This window comes from Bos grunniens, chromosome 16 (genome assembly GCF_055505025.1).
Source record: "Bos grunniens cultivar Pamir isolate PY7600 chromosome 16, Bosgru_T2T1.0, whole genome shotgun sequence".
Taxonomy (NCBI): Eukaryota; Metazoa; Chordata; class Mammalia; order Artiodactyla; family Bovidae; genus Bos; species Bos grunniens.
This window is the reverse complement of record NC_141180.1, coordinates 37614693-37632284: the sequence shown is the minus strand read 5'-3', so window position 1 is coordinate 37632284 and position 17592 is coordinate 37614693. Positions and strand designations below refer to the sequence as shown.

Genomic DNA, 17592 nt, shown 5'->3' with positions numbered 1-17592 from the left:
AGACATTTTTAAAAAATGTTTTAACCCAGAGGGATGGTATGGGGAGGGAGGAGGGAGGAGGGTTCAGGATGGGGAACACATGTATACCTGTGGCGGATTCATTTTGATATTTGGCAAAACTAATACAATTTTGTAAAGTTTAAAAATAAAATAAAATTAAAAAAAACAGTTATTTCATTTTTTCTCTAAAAATGTTGCTACAAAATTCATGATGCCTTTACAACTATGACATGTGGAATATGACACTGGAAATCTGTCATGTTTAAGTTCTAAGAGTATCTAGAAAATTATACCTCCTTCTGGGAGAATACAGGAACCATTTTCTGATAACTACATCAACAATCCAACTGAATAATTACTTCACATGATGTAAATACAGTGGAATCCTTCTGAAAACACAAGGAAAATATATCTGGAGATTTATATATGCATGAGATCTGTGCAAACTGAATCTCATTTTAAATGTACCAAAAAACCTAGTTTCCTAAAAGGATTCTGTGGCAGTTCCTTTCCTTCTGCGATGGGAATAATCACTCCCTATTTTCTTTTTTAGACGCAGACTTTGGAATGGCATATTTTCTCAATGCAAGGAAAGGGAGCGCTGGGCAGGGATAAGCAATGTAAATCCCCTGAACAAATGTCTGCATTGTTGAAGGTCGTGGGGGCAGCACCTTGATGAAACAGATCAAGACCTTGTTCATGTGGCAACTACATCCTCTATAATGTAGACATTTGTTTAAAAAGTCTTTACTGAGTTTGTTACAACACTGCTTCTGTTTTATGTTTTGGTTTTTTGGTCCCAAGGCATGTGGCATCTTAGCTCCCTGACCAGAGATCAAACTTATACCCCTGCATTGTAAGGCCAAGACTGGACTGCCAGGGAAGTCCCCTGAGGGGAGACAGTTTTTAAAATAATAATATAGAAGTGCTATGAAGAAATGAGTATAGATATCAGAGAGAGGCAGGAAGAGTGTGTGTGTGTGTCTGTACACACAGGAGATGTGTGTGTGTGTGTGTATACACAAGAGATGTAGGGTCTTAGGCTTTAGGTCTAACCCTGTGGGAGAAGGGAAATCACTGGAGGCTGGAGGGCAGACGTGTGGAAAGATTCTGACTTATGACCAGTAGAAATAAGAGGAGAAATATCAATATTTTTCACTGTTTGGTAGTTTGTGCTTAGTCACTCAGTTGTGTCCATTTGCTAGTTTACTCTTTTTCTATTCACACAGGCTCATGATGTTCAAGATCTAATCTCCTTCACTGAAATATCTAAGCAATGAAAAAAGAATCCCAATAAACAAAAGAAAAATGTCTTTCTAGTCATCAACTTCCTAGGAAACAATAAGAAAACGTTTCCTCAGAATAATTACTTTATCTTCTTTTTTCCTCTGTTATCTTTATTACAAGACAACTCTCATTTCACTTATTCTCATTCCTTCAAGAAGTAGCTCCTTATAACTCATATAGCTTTTTTCAGAGTACTATGAAACATTCCAGAAGGAATGTTGTTTTTCTTTTATTAATCCTTATCATCACCACTATAAATAATTAATACAGGGCTGTATTTCCCAACTACCTCTCAAAAGATATACAAGCCCTTGACCCCACTGGGCCAGCAGAAGGAGAGACCAATACAATCCCTGTTGACAGCTGCTTCTACAGCACTGACCCTACTGGGTGAGAAGAAGGTGTTAAAATTGCTTACTTCCTAGTAAATAAAATTCTGAGAAGATCAATTAGACAGGGGGAAAGAAAAAGCTCTTTGCTGATCACCCAAATTATTAAGAATTTTTTTGCTACTTTTCGGTTCTGACCCTACGTGCATCCTCACGTTCTTCTCTGTTTGTTTCATGTGTTAAGTATGATTACGCCCTGTCCTTTTACATCCTTTTTGAGGTCTATTCAGAATTTATAATTTCTAAAACCTGGACAGATGAGATTTCATTTTAACAGCCAGCAAAGTACCTGCCAACCAACTGGAGTGAAATTTTGTAATTAAGAAGGAAAATGTTGGCACTTTCTTGCCAAGGAAAAGAATACATGTATAAACTCTGGGCAGTGAAATAACTGCTAAGAAATGAGAATAATCCAAGTCCTACTGGGCAAACACGGAGAAGTCAGAGGCAACTTGGTATGCTGGGTGGCATGTGAGATCTGGACTCCAGCTCTGCCTTCTTCTAGTTATAAGACTAACCTCATTGAAGGTTATTGCTGAAGCTGAAGCTCCAATACTTTGGCCATCTGATGTGAAGAGCTGACTCACTGGAAAAGATCCTAACGCTGGGAAAGACTGATGGTAGTAGGAGAAGGGAGTGACAGAGGATGAGATGGTTGGATGGCATCACTGACTCAATGGACATGAGTTTGAGCAAGCTCTGGGAGATGGTAAAGAACAGGGAGGCCTGGCGTGCTGCACTCCATGGGGTCACAAAGAGTCGGGCATGACTGAGCGACTGAACAACAACCTTCCTGAACCTGCCCACATTTCCTTGCAGTAACTAGAGGCCCTGCTGTGAGGATAAGAGGAATAACATATGCACACGGCTGACAGAGCACCTGGGACGTGATGCTCAACAACTATTCGCAGCTATGAGTACATAATCAGTAAGTAAGTTTTGTTTCTCCTTGTAGGTGTCAAATCTAGATCTGAGACAAGGCTGGATGTTAGAAGTCTAGAGAGGAATTAGATAAAGCACCATGTAATCTGATATCTTTGTTAGAGAAAGCTGGAATTAAATAAGCAAGGGAGAGACAGTATTTCCCCCACAGATAACTTACAGTAAAACAGAAAACAAAGCACTTTTACCATGTATAGGAATTGACTCCTAACAAGGATGGCTGCTGCACTAGTATGATCATGGGAGAAGATGTCTGTGCACGCATGCTCAGTCGTGTCTGACTCTGCAGCCCCATGGACTGTAACCCACCAGGCTCCTCTGTCCATGGGATTTCCCAGGCAAGAATACTGGAGTGGGCTGCCATCTCCTCCTTCAGGGATCTCCCTGACCCAAGTATCGAATCCAAGGCTCCTGCAACTCTTGCACTGCAGGTGGATTTTTTACTGTTGAGTCATCTACATGAAAAAGACACTTCTACCTTTGGGAAATTTACTTCAGAGATAGTGATACAACATTCGACCTAATACAAATATTAACCTTCCTGAATCAATATTCAACCCTGTGCCAATATCCCTCTCTCTCTTTATAGACTTCTCTAATGATTCTCCTGAACACTGTCGAGTTGAATATAGTGTACCGCACCCCTACCACCATCTCTATTTATAGCCTGGAGTTATTTCTGAATACTGCTGGGCACAAATACCAACTCAGTCCAGAGGAAACTTCAATTTAAGAGCAAAATTGTAAGACGATGAGTCAGAGGCTTAGCGAGAAGGTGCTATTATATTTTTTTGCTCAAAGTCACCTAGAAGGTCCAAGCCATCTTTTTCACTCTGTTTTCAGGGGTGAAACTTCAGCAATATTGTGAGCTCTGTTTTAGCCTCTGCAGCCATTCCTCAGGCTAGGCTGTCTAAACAAACAGGGTCTGGCTTCACTGGGATCAGGGAAGCGAAGTGACTGATTAGCAAAATTTAAGATTAGCAGTGAAGAGTGCTTCCCTGGTGGTTCAATGGTAAAGAATTCGCCTGCCAATGCAGGTGACATGGGTTCAATCCCTGGTCCAGGAAGAGCCCACATGCTGAACAGCAACTAAGCCCCTGTGCAACCGCTATTAAGCCTGTGCTCTAGAGCCTGGAAGCTGCAACTACTGAAGCCCTCTCGCCCTAGAGCCCGTGCTCCGCAATAAGAGAAGCCACCACAGTGAGAAGCCTGAGCATCGCAACTAGAGAGCAGCCCCTATTTGCTGCCAACTACTGAAAAGCTGATCTGAAGCAAACAAAGACCCAGCACAGCCAAAAAATAAAGATTAGAAGTCAAAGCAGAATCACAGTTATAAAAGAGAGAATATGACCCCATGTGCTCTTCAACAGGCGGCCTGGAGTGAGCTGAGAGGGACATATACACACATACACAAGTCCCAGCCCCTGTGCCATTCCTAAAAAGCAGCAATCCATGCAACTGTACAGAAGAAAACACGCCTCCCAGAGTACATGTTGCGTACATCTGGTAGCCCGCAAGAACACTCTCCTAATAAAATAAATGAAGGGTCTTCTTTTAGATCTTAGGGCAGGTGAACTTGATGTCTACTCTGTTGTTCATGTTCTTGACAAATGATTATACGTTAAGTTGTTCTCCAAGCTTGCCAGGCAACAACTATGAAAATGTGCCACCTGACCCTCATGAGAAGGTCCTAATGCTTGAGTACATGTGGAGTTTCTCACATCTGGACTCACCAGGGCACCTCTTTTGACTCTACCCTGTATGGATTCAGAGCACGCCTCTAATTAGGACTTACAAACGTTAGTTCCTAAGCACCTAGGCACATGCAGAGGTAAGACTCCACTCCTCTGATACCTGGACCCAAACTGGACACAAGAAAACTCATCACCACCACCACCACCTTCATCATCACCATCATCACCATCATCATCATCTTCTTCATCTTCGTCACTACTGTCCCCAGAAAGTGCGAGGAAGAGGAAGGAGAAAGGACTGTCGTACATACTACCGTAACAAAAGCAAAAAAAGTCATCAGGGAACAAAGGAAAATGAGGAGGAGGAAAGCTTTTACAACCGCTGGCTTTTTAATTAAATCGTAGGCTACAAGTTTTGTCTACTGATATGCAGAAAAATAATTCACCTAAGTAAAAGGCCAGGCAACACTTGACGGGAAGGAGGGCAGTGAATTAATGGAGTTTGGGTACTGCTTCTTTTTAAGGGGCTGAGAAGAAAGTGTCAAGGCATGACTACTGGCCAGAGGTAAGGTATCTGCTCACTCGACCGCTTGGTCTGGCTGTATCTCAACTATGATCGATAACAGTACACAAAGTGGGAAAGTGGTTCTGTGAGCCCCAGCTCTCAAACATCAGCTGCCACAGTCTCCGAAATTCATCTGTTAGGATGAATGATATGTGCCCTTGATTTTGAAAACTGAGTGACTTCTTATTTTTCAGGAGGAAAAGTGGAGGCGAAGAAAGGGCCTCATAATTGAGCAACCCATACTTTCTGATGTGACAGAACCCTGGCAGAGCAGGGACTCGGGGCACAAGCCTACCCAACTAATTAGACACATGGGTTAACAGCCCCAAACAGAGAAACACAGGTAACTGAGGTCAGCATCACATGACAGTTCTTCCAAACTGTGTTAACCTCCTTTCCCTGCACTGCAAACACGCACCCGCCTCTCCTACTGCGTAAATAAATACCTAGGAGAGTTCCTTAGGGAGGAGGGCCGTCTGCTGGGGGCACTCCCACCGGGGGAGGCGGAGAGTAAAGGTGGTCCTGTGCCAGGGGGTCTCTGTCGGGAGGAGCTGGTGGGCACGGCTTGAGGGCTACTGGCCGGGGCGGACAGGCCTGGGGAGCTAGACAGGATGGAGGTGCCCGAGGATCGCGAGGCAGGAGCAGATGTAGACCCCGAGGGGTGGGTGACAGTGTAGGGCCGGTACCGCGGAGACGAGGGCTGGCTTCCCGCAGGCGTCCCCGCAGGGCCAGGCGGACAGAGGGAAGAAGCGGGAGGCACAGCCGCCTGGCTGGCTGCCCGGGAGCGGGAGGCCAGAGGCGGACTCATCATTGGCACAGAGCTCCAGACACTGGTATTGGGAGCTGGGCTAGTCTCATAGAGGCTAAATGATTTGAGAAAGGGAGGAAAGAAGAGAAATTGAAGAAACGCTTGAGATAAATAACTAAAATGGAAAATAACATGTTTTTAAAGAACTGTATAATTACAACCTCATATCTCTAAGCATTCCAGTATACAGATCTTTTAGAGACTCATCGAAATAACTGTAATCTAACTGCCATGCTGATTTAGAAGCCAGACTTACAATACGAGAAAGCTTTCTTTCCAAAGAACATACTCTATACAGCTATTTGTTTCTAAAATTTAATTTACCAACAGCCTAACCATGGAAAGTCAAAGAGACCCATCTGGAAAAGACCATATCTCCTCAGGGAGTCAATCACACCCCCAAACATAAGACATGCCATAATCTGCATGATGCAGGCCCCTGAATGAAGGCTCCTTTCTCCTACGTACTTCATGGCTATTTTACCACCAGTGAGATGTGCAGAAAGAACCACACTGACCTAGATAAAGAGCTGGCCCCGAAGGAACCCAGGTTGCAGAACATGGGGCTCGTTCCTGGGTTGGAGCCGGTGGTCAGCATGAGGTTTCTGTCTGGTGACCGAGCTGTCGCTGCAATTGGCTGGGAGGTGGCTGTCAGGCTTGCAAACGGGTTTTCATCTCTGGTCTGAGTAGACATCATTAGCACTTCCATTAAAATCTGGCCAATCAAGTCCTTAAAATCAGAGAACACTGTTGGAAAGGCAGAATAAAGAGGAGGTTATACATGGGTATTCATACTCACAGTCCTTGAATAAGCCAGCATAAGCCAGAGATGTGCAATGTGCTATTTTGGACTGGATTCTCGAGTAATAAAAGCCGCCAGTAGGAAATGTGGGGAAATCCAAATAAGGTCTGGAGTAACAGTAATATCTTAGTTCTGACAAGTATAATATGATTATGGAAGATGTTGACATTAGGGAAAACTGAGTCATGTGTATATAGGAACTACCTGCACTCCCTCTATAATTTTTCTGTAAATCTAAAATGTTTTCAAACAGAAAGATTAAAAAAAAAAAAAATTTGCAGCCCAGTCTATGAGAGTCACTGCTGATATATATTAACCATAGAAAGAAGCTACTCCCAACTACAGAGGTTAGTTTATCACACTGGAAATATGAAGTAGAAAGTTCAAAGCATTTTATGAAGGGTCTAATATTGAGTTGCCACCTGCCTTTCTGGAGCAGATTCTGTTCTCTAGCCTCCTCCTTATTCTTTGCAGCTCTTGATTGTTACAGGTCTTTTGTTGTTATTCAGTCACTAAGTTGTGTCTGACTCTTTTAGGACCCCATGGACTGCAGCCCACCAGGATCCTCTGTCCACGGGATTTCTCAGGCAAGAATGCTGGAATGGGTTGCCATTTCCTTCTCCAGGGGATCTTCCCAACCTAGGGATTGAACCAGAGTCTCCTGCATTGGCAGGTGGGTTCTTTACCACTTAAGCCACCAGGAAAGCCCATTTTGAATATCACTCAATAAATAAAATGTCTAACCCATGTAAATCTTACCTGATTTGTTACTAAAAATTACCAGATTTGAGAATCTTAAGATTTACAATAATAAGTGGCAGGATTTTGAAACTCATGATTGCTAAGCTCAATTCTACAGTCACAATTAAGAAGAAGAACCCAGTAAAATCAGAAATAAACTATCCATCTACCTGGAATACAAGAGACATTTTTTTTGTTTGCCGTGGAAGATAGGCAGCAGGGAAAAGGAAATGCAATCTCCTTGAAGTTCATTCACTCATTTAAAGTATATCTACTGAGGGATTATGAAGTGGAGGCGCTGTGAATACATGGGGGAGCAAAACAGACCCACCATCAAGGAGGCTGTATTCACGTGAAATGCAAAAGAAGACTCCAGTGAACTTCCCTTCCATTTTCTGTACTCCAAAGCAGGGGTCCCCATACCACGGACAGATATATGGTCTGTGGCCTCTTAGGAACCGGGCTGTACAGCAGGGGGTGTGCAATAGACAGTGAGTGAAGCTTCATCTGTATTTACAGCTATTCCCATCACTCGCATTACCACCTTAGCCCTGCCTCTTGTCAGATCAGCAGCAGCATAATAAACGTAATTTGCTTGAATGGTCCCAAAACCATCCCCGCAACTTCATCTGTGGAAATACTGTCTCCCATGAAACCAGTCCCTGGTATCAAAAAGGCTGGGAACCAGTGTCTAGAAGACTGCTATAGAGAAGAATGAAGAGTGCCCTGCGATGCTGGTCTCTTGCTAAGTTTTATTACTTTAAGTGTGGCTTAGTATAGCCTCTTAAAATAGAAACCTATAAACACTGCAAAACATCAGTGTGTTTTAGTTTGCTAAAGCAATTTAACCAAGCACATTTACTCCACTGTCTAGGCATGACCCGGGAGGCACTTACAAAAGGTACCGGTCACCCTCTCACAATACCTGCAGACCACCCAGCATGCTCCTGCCCAGAGTATAAGATGCCCTAATGCTCTCTCTAAGCACCTTTCTTATTGCAAAGGAAAAAACGTCAGCCCTGAGACAATGGAGACTATTAACTGATACACAGTTTTCCTTTGGAGAAATCATTAAAAAAAAAAATTTATCAATAAGTGGAAAGTAGACAAACAGCAAAGTCTTCATCAAGAAGTATCCCTGTAATCAGAAATACAACCACAGAGCAAGACAAGGTATGTCGACAGCAGAGAAAGACAAAAGAGTTCATGTTCTATTTTTCTACGAAGGGCTCTGAAATTGAGACAATTGAGCCCGATTCCTACCTTCTTTTGGGTTCTGCTTAAACTGTGCAGAAAGAGAAGAAAGGAAGATCACATCCCTGTCCCGGTCCTTCCAGGAGACACGGAAAATCTTACAGACCAGCTGTAAGGCCTGCTCTTCAGACACTTCAGAACCTGATGAAGGCTCCTTTTAGGGAAGAAGATTTGGGGGTTAATTTCAAGCAGTAGGAGGTTTGAGTTAGGCTTTAACAGAAATACCTAATTCTGATTTAATTCATTTACAAATAAGGATATTTTAGAAATGCAGACAACTATACACCCACTGATTAAAGGAAAAATAAACTTGTTACTATGACTTCAAAGTTATAACCTGTGGGTCTCATGAGCTTATAACACAATATATGGCAGGGAATACAAAACAGCAGGACTGGTATCAGGAATTGCCAAGGAAGACATGTGATGAAGGATGCATCATTTATTTCCCATTTATTATTCCCATTATTCCCATTTATTTCCTTTTCTGAATGCTAAAAGATCAGGTTGACATTTTAGGTATATAACCGATTTTTCTCTAGAAATTTTTCCAGATTTTAATGTTTCTCACTATTTTTCACCACAGATAGAAATAACATCTATAAAGAACTTTGTAAGATTCAAACACTACAAAATAAAGCACTGCATCACTAAGAGGCTATAGTCCAACTTCTAATAATGCTGCTGAACACTAATAACTTACTAAACACAAAGGGTTGCAATTATCTATGCCAGTTCTATACCATGATACATAAACACAAAAACCAAAAATGTCTATTTTTAAATATAGGGAACTAAAGCTCAGAAGGTAACAAAATAAAAAAGCCTCCTGTTTCCATTCATTCTTGCTTTAATTCCTGATCATCTTCCTCAGAATGATGACTTACTTGCTTAAGCAATTAAAAATCAACAGAAAAAATTCAAATAAGCTCTAAGTTCATTGCTATCATTTACTGATAAAAAATGCACCTGAAACAAAGATAACTGAAGGACTTTTATTAGTTGAAAGGACTAAGCTATACTTCCACTAATAAGGGTGATCAAGGCTACCCATGTTTTTTCAAAAGAAAAAACAAAAAAAAATCACCTAAATAGGACCTGCTGGTTTGGCATGGCCCTCTCTAACAGACTTTTACAGATACAAGACATGAAGCAGTGCTTATTTATACTGTGCACATGAGTACGTGCTTAGTCATCGGATCATGTCCAACTCTTTGGGACCCCATGGTCTGTAGCCTGCCAGGATCCTCTGTCCATGGAATTTTCTAGGCAACCATACTAGAGTGGAGCAGGTTGCCATTTCCTGCTCCAGGGGATATTTCCGACCCAGGGATCGAACCCACATCTCTTGTGTCTCCTGTATTGGCAGGTGAATTCTTTACCCCCGGGCCACCTGGGATGGTTATTAACCGTATCTAAAAACAGAAGCAAGGCCTTCATCTCTTACCAACCTTATCGCTGAGGCTCCTTTTTTCTCTTCGGTCATTTTCATCAACCTCCATATTTTCGATTCCTGAATCCACATCCACCTGGGACATGCTTTAAGTATAAAAGACAAATCAGTCTTTTACCTTTGATAAACCCACCCCAATATCATAGCTGCTGGCTGAGGAAGTTATCGTTTTTTCTTTTTTCTTTTTGGCTGTATCGCAAGGCTTGCAGGATCCTATTTCCCCAACCAGGGATCGAACCCAGGCTCTCAGCAGTGAAAGCACCGAGCCCTACCACTGGACCGCCAGGGAGTTCCCTGAGGAAAAGTTCTAAAATATCAATCAAGATCAGTCAGGAAAGTTAAATAATAAAGATTCATCTTTTTTCTCAATAATTTTTAAGAGCTCTTCATATACTAGGCTATAAACATTCCATCTATCATACTTACTGAAAGTATTTTTCCCAAGTGGTCATTTCCTTAGGCTCACTTTCAAAAACAAAAATTAGAGCAAATTTTCTATACATATTATATTTAAATGATACACAATCAAGCAGAGCCTGATTGCAAAATCTAGTTAAGTACATATATTACTTTTCCTCACATTAAATAATTGTCCTAGCATCATTTATTGAAAGGACCATTCTTTTTACAGTAATATGAAATCATTTATGTCATATGTCCAGTTGTCATACCATGTCCAGCTGTGTGCAGGTCTCTTTCTGGATACTAATTTCCACCCCATTAGACAATCTGTCTGTCCCTAAGCCATACTCACTACAACTTCACTAATAAGCCTTGGTATATGCTAGGTCAATGCCTCCACCTTGTTCTTTTACCTCAAAAGAGTGTTGGCCATTCTTGGTCCTGTGCTCTTCTACACATACTTAATGATCATCTTGACAGGTTCCTATAAAATACTGTTGCGGTTTTGACTCGAGCTTTACTGACTCTAAAGATCAAATGGGGTAGAAATGACATCTTTATGCTATGGATCTATCCTTGGACAAGGGTGTTTCTCCAAGTATCTAAGGTTTTTTTTCAATAAACTTTTCTAATTTTCTCCATAAGTCTTTCACTTCTTTTGGTAAATTTATCTCTAGGCACCATATATTTTAAAATAAAATTGTGACTGGTACCTTTTAAAAAACTAAAATTTCTTATTTTTTGTTGCTTGTACGTAGTAATGTTAATTAATTTTAGATATAAACCTCTCATAAGCTATTTGTTTACTTATGCATTGGACTTCCTAGGTTAATAATCATTTTATCTCCAAATAGTAACTTTCGTTTCTTGCACTACAATCCTAACTTCAATTACTGCATTGGGTAGGGTCCCACGTTGAACAGAAGCAGAAATAGCAGTCTTCTGTGCTCGTATTTCTGACTTTAAAGAGAATGTTTCTAATTTCTCACCACTGAGTACGAGGGTTGTTGTAGTTATTTCAGTAGATGTCCTTTATGGTAGTCAGAATAAGAGGCTACAGTGTAATAACACATACACTCTGCAATCTTAGAGGCTTAACACTATAAGGGTTTATTTCTTGCTTACGAAAAGTCTGATGAGAGTGAAGCATCCTTACTCCATCTTTAATCTATGCCATCTGCAATACACAGCCTCCAAGGTCACTGGAGCAAGAAAAGAGAGGGATGGAGGAGGAACATCGGCTCAACTGCCTTCACCCAAGGTGACACATGTCACTTCAAGTCTACGGGACAGACCTAGTTACTCAGCCCCAATCTAACTGCAAAGGAGACTGGACATTCAGGGGAGCATGTGGAATACTTGGTGAACTCTGTCTGTGCCCTACAGTTTAAGGATGCATCTTTCTATCTCCTGTTTGCTAGGATTTTTATCTTGAATCAATATTGAGCTTTTCTATTTAATATACAATGAGGTGGATTATATTTATAGACTTTCTCATGTTAAAACACCCTTACATTCCTAAGATAAACCTAAGTTGGTCATGCTATATTATTTTTTTAAACTAATCTTTTAATGGAATTATCTATACAGAAATGTGCACAGATGGTATGTGTTTGGCTGAATAAAGTTTCACTAAGGAAACATACTAATGTAATCAGCACCCAGATCAAGCAACAGAATATTTCCAGCACCCCAAAGGTCCCCCCCATGACCCTTTCAATCACAACCATGCTAACCCACAGTAACCACCATTCTGGCACCCAGACCCAGAGATGTTTTACCTGCTTTCTATGTGATGCACTATTTGATTTGCCAATATCTTCAGATTTTTGCAAATATGTTTATAACCATGCAATTTTTACCAATTTTATTGATTACTATGTAATTAATTTTCTTCTTTGATACCAGTATTGTCTGGTTTTGTATATGAAGGTAGTATGAGCCTCATAAACGGACTTGGCAAGTTTAAAGATTATCTAAAAAATGTGTGCAAAGTTGGGATGGTGGGAGTACCCACAAGATCATATAAGCAAGGTGCTTTCTTGGGAAAAACTGTAAAATACTGATTCGATTTAACTTTTTTTTTCATTATTCAGATTCTCTCTTTCTTTCTAAGCCAATTTTGGGAGAATTGTGATCTTCGAGGAATCTGATTTTATCCAGATTTTCAAATTGATTTGCATCCTGCATATTTACATTTTCACAGAGTTCTCTTTTTCAGTAACAAGCATTACTGAGTACCCATCCTAGGCAGGCACTGTTCTAGTATTTGAGATGCCAACAGACGAGAGACCAAAAAAATTTCCTGTGCCATGGAGCTTCCATTCCAGTTAAAGGGAGAAAGATAATAAATAAAATAAGCAAAGCACAGAGTATATGATAAATGCTATATAAAAATTAAAGGAAAAATAGCAAGGAAAAGGTAATTGAGAAGGCAGGGCTCTCCCATTTAAATGGGGTCACTTCACTGAAATACTACCTAGGCAAAAATAGGAAGGAGGTAAGCCATGGACCAGAGAAGGCAATGGCACCCCACTCCAGTACTCTTGCCTGGAAAATCCCATGGACGGAGGAGCCTGGTAGGCTGCAGTCCATGGGGTCACTAAGAGTCGGACACGACTGAGCGACTTCACTTTCATTTTTCACTTTCATGCATTGGAGAAGGAAATGGCAACCCACTCCAGTGTTCTTGCCTGGAGAATCCCAGGGACAGGGGAGCCTGGTGAGCTGCCATTTAAGGGGTCGCATAGAGCTGGACACGACTGAAGCGACTTAGCAGCAGCAGCAAGCCATGCACATATCCAAGGGAAACATATTCCAAGAAACGGGGTTTAATTCCAAGTATTTACTTATATTCTTTTTTCTTCTTTAGTATTATATATATATATATATCTCTCTTCATATTCTCTTCCAAGGACCCCATTAACTGTGACACACAAATGATGGTATATAATATTTGTTATCGTTCAGTTCAGATTTCCATCATGATTTCTTTTTTGACCTGTATTTAGAAGCATGCTGTTTTTTTTTTAATTTCCAGATTTATGATTTTTTTTAACCCACCCTACATGAATTATCTAACCTAACATCAGAAAACATTATCAATATGATTCTGACTCCTGAACCCTTCTGGTTGATGGGTATCAGAAAAAAACGTGTATTCTCCAATTGTAGACTGCAAAGCTCGGTATCCTTCATTAGATCAAGCTTGTTAGCTGTGTTACTTAATTTGTCCATATGCTTACTGCTATTCATTCTCTTTGCTCTACTGATGGCTGAAAGAGATATGTTAAAAATCTCCCATTATATTAGGTATTTGTCAATTTCCTCTAGTTCTATCAAGATTTGCTTTATTATATGTTATTATATTACTAAGTACATATAAATGTTTTGAACTGTTATATCCTGCTGGTAAACTAAACATTTATCATTATATAGTGCTTACTTCTAATAATATTTTGTAACTTAAAGTCTAATTTATTAATACATTTATCCCTATTTTGTTTAGTATTTGCCTAGTATATTTTCCCCTTTCTTTCAGTTTCATGCTAGTGTTTCAGGTATACCTTCAGTAAACAAAAAGAAAGCTAGCTTCTATTTTGTTTTTAATCCAACCTATGACTTTTCATTGTGACTTACGGTGATTATTGACATTTTCATTTCTTTTATAACCATCTTATTTTGTGCTGTTTGCCTCTTTAAAAATTTGTGTTTCTTTCTTCCTTTTCTTTGAATTGACTTAAATTCCCTCCCCTCCCCAACCTTGTTTCATATTTTCCCTTTACTGGTTTGAAAATACACTCTTTCTATTTCTTCAGTGGTTATTCTTGAAATTTCATGAACTATTCTTAACTCAAGAGTCTAAGAGCTTGCCATTAACTTTACCCCTCTCCCAAGTAGACAATCACTCCCCTTCCGGCTTTATCTGCTATTGCTATTCTGCTGCTAGTGTGTTAAGATCGGATTATTTACTTCTCTCTCCCTCTATTATTTCATACACTGTTATTACTGTCTTAAACCATCAGTGTTCAGATTTAGCACATATTTATTATTTTTCTTAACTCATCTTTCCTCCCTGCATCTCAGACATTAGTCTTGAGTTCATTTTCATTTTTTTTTGAGAAAAACGTTTTTTTTTTCTTGAAGTATAGTTGGTACACAGTATTATGTAAATTACAGGTGTACCATGTAGTGATTTCCAAGCTTTAAAGGTTATACTACATTTAGTTATTATAGAATATTTGCTGTATTCCCCGTGCTGTACAATATATCTTAGTAGCTTTTTCAAAAATTAATTTTTGTTAGAGTATAGTTGCTTTACAATGTTGTATTAGTTTCTACTGCACAGCAAAGTGAATCAGCCATACACATTTTCCTTCTTAAATGCATCTGTTAAAATTTGGGGTCTTCTTGTGGCAGACCATCAGTTGTTCACATTTGTTTTTTAAATCTATAAATATCTTTATTTCTCCTCTGCTCTTAAAAGATAGTTTCACAAATATACATAGTTTCCAGCTGACAGTTACTTTCTCTCAGCACTTAACATTGATTCCATAGTCCTCTGCCCTCCATCACTGAGATATATAACTATCGTCCTTTCGTAGATAATCTCTCGTTTCTCTTGGCTGCTTTAAATGTCTTTGTCTTTGGTTTTCTGCAAGTTAACTATAAAATGTCTAGATGCAAATTTCCTTTTATTTACCTTGCTCATAAGTTATAGGGCTTCCTGAACCTGAAGATTCATATATTGATCAACTCTAGACAAATCCTCAGCCGTTTATCATTTTGATAATGGCTTTCAAATCAGCAGAGGAAAAAACAATGGAACAAGGAGAGAAGTGAGAAATCTCCCAGTGTGCCTGCCCTCTCTTTTTGATACTTCTAGTAGCTATATACTAAATTTGTGTCCTCTTGTCCTCTGTATTTCTAAACACCCTTCATATTTTTCATCTCTCTTTCTCTTTGTGGTACACTCTAGGTAAGTTCTTCAGCTCTATCACTCCATTTGTTAATTTTCTCTTTAGTTATCTTAACCCACTGTGTATTACTATCTTCTCATTTTTAGAAATTCTATTCAGTTCTTTTCCAAATATGCTTGGTTGTTTTTATAGTTGCTGGCCTCTTATTCACATTTTCAATACTTTTTAAAATTTAGTTAAACATACAGATTTTAAGTTCTGTATTTGACAATTCCAAAACCCCAATGAGTCTAGGTGAATAATTCTATTGTTACTGATTCTACAGACTCTTACATGAGGCGGCTTTTTTCGAGTATGCTTTTTTTTTCTTTAAAATGAAACAAGTAAAGTGTTTATTAGGAGGAGAAAGACTACATGTGGATAGACACATGGGCAGACTCGAGACACAGAGTCGCTGAGTGTGCTTTAATTTTTGACCATGAGTTCATATTTCTTGGAAATTTTTCTAAGGAAATTCTCTGAACACTTGGATGATTTATGTTTGTTTCTGCTAGATGCTTAAAGACATGTAAAGGTCCACTGTATATGACAGTTCTTAGCCTGAGGTTTTTCAGACTACAACAGTTAAGTGTAAATTTAGGTGCTAAGCCCACATGAAAATTACCCACTGGCCAACTCTACACTGAAATTGCAGAGTTGACTTGAGTTTTAAAAAATTCATCCACTCATAGCAAAGGTAGTAAGAACACAATTGTTTTTCCTCTATGTGGTTGATTTTTTTCTACTTGATCTTTTTCCTGGCAGTGTAGTCCTTTCTGAATTCTTGCCTAAAGTGGGGTGATCTCTGATCTGGCTCCTCACCCCAACCTAAAGTGCACAACACCCCAGTATTCTAACACACCTAGAAAATGCTATCTGTCTGGTGCACTAACAGAAACAGAGGGGGCTGCATGAGGGCAGAGGAGCCACGTCGTGGGGGTCTGGCTGTCCAAGGAGTAAAGGAATCAACCCCTCAGCCACTCTGTCATCTACTCACAGCATACCTGCACACCTGTGCGACACAGGACGGCTCTACTCCACGGCACCCTGATCCTCATGGAGCTCTTAGAACATTTGCTTACCTGCCTACACCCTTTCAAACTGTTAAAAAAATTTTTTTACCAAGTTAAAAAAAAAATTTCACCAAGTAGTAAATCTTTGAAGAAATTTTTAGGGGCTGATCTATGTTTGCCAACTTTGTACTTACAAAATAAAGATATTAAAAAAATTTTTTTTTTACCACCTGTACCAGTATTTCATAAAAGACATTTCAGCACCCAAACTTAAAAAGGTATAAAGATCATTTCAGAATAATACATAGACCTTTCAGTTTAATAAACTGAGCGCTAATCAAGCTAAGGGCTGGCATAGACCTCTGGGCTGGCATTTGAGACTACTGGACTAGACACTAAAGTGAACAGATCTTTCCCTTTCTATCAGTAAAGCAGCTTATTGGAAAACTGGCTTACTTTACCTTTTCTCACAAGAGACTCCATCGATATCCATGCTCTGGGAACGTGAGAGAGACTGGGACTGCGTTTCAAGGCTATTGGAGGGCGAGCTGCTGAGAGAACTGACTCCCTCACTGCTCTGGCTTCGATGGGCTACTCCTAACCAAAAGAGACATAAAAGAGGAAGTCTCGCGTGAGATAACATTAAAGCTATTTGTAATGGCAACAGTAAACACACACAATCGGCATTCATACCATCATCAAAGCTGTCCACTGAGGAATTTCTATCAGAAGACTGTACTGAAGATCGAAGTGACATTAAAATCATAGCAACATCAGTGAGAAACCAGTTTATCGATAAATATCATACAAGGTCAGTAACAACAGAGCTACATCTGATACCTAAAACTGACTCCTCATCACCTTCTCTTTCACTAATTCAGACAATGGGCCCTGAGTACAAATGAGCTGTCACGACAGTCCAGATATATCCTTGAAATGGACCAAAAATAAGATACATTAATGAATGGATAGGAAGACAGACAGATGGAGAGATGAGTGATAAAGCAAACAGAGTAAAATGATAATGGTAGACTCTAGGCGATAGGTGTACAGTAACTCCCCTACACACGAACATGCTCTGTTCCCAGAGTGCGCTCATTAAGCCCAGTTTGTTTTCAAGTTCAACAAAGTTAGCCTAACATAACGGGCCATACAGTACTGTACTGTAATAGATTTGTAATAGTTTTCACATAAAGAATACATAAAAACAAACACAAGAAATAAAACATTTTTAATCTTAATAGTACCTTGAAAAGTACACTAGTACCAGATACATCACTGCTG

The 17592-nt window shown here is 39.8% G+C and overlaps 1 protein-coding gene across 3 annotated transcripts in view; it reads right to left on the bottom strand.

Moving 5' to 3' along the window:
* Nucleotides 1-17592, bottom strand: part of UBE4B (ubiquitination factor E4B) — a 122429-nt gene that overhangs the window by 52270 nt on the left and 52567 nt on the right. The window contains exons 3-8 of one of the 3 annotated variants that reach the window (XM_086344413.1): nt 16770-16905; nt 9934-10021; nt 8492-8636; nt 6204-6432; nt 5324-5740; nt 4473-4622 (exon numbers count right to left, since the gene is read on the bottom strand). In XM_086344413.1, the coding sequence (XP_086200539.1) occupies nt 4473-4622; nt 5324-5740; nt 6204-6432; nt 8492-8636; nt 9934-10021; nt 16770-16905 (1165 nt within the window). The remainder of the gene's footprint in view (nt 1-4472; nt 4623-5323; nt 5741-6203; nt 6433-8491; nt 8637-9933; nt 10022-16769; nt 16906-17592) is intronic. The other 2 variants (XM_086344414.1, XM_086344415.1) reach the window with 2 other exon arrangements.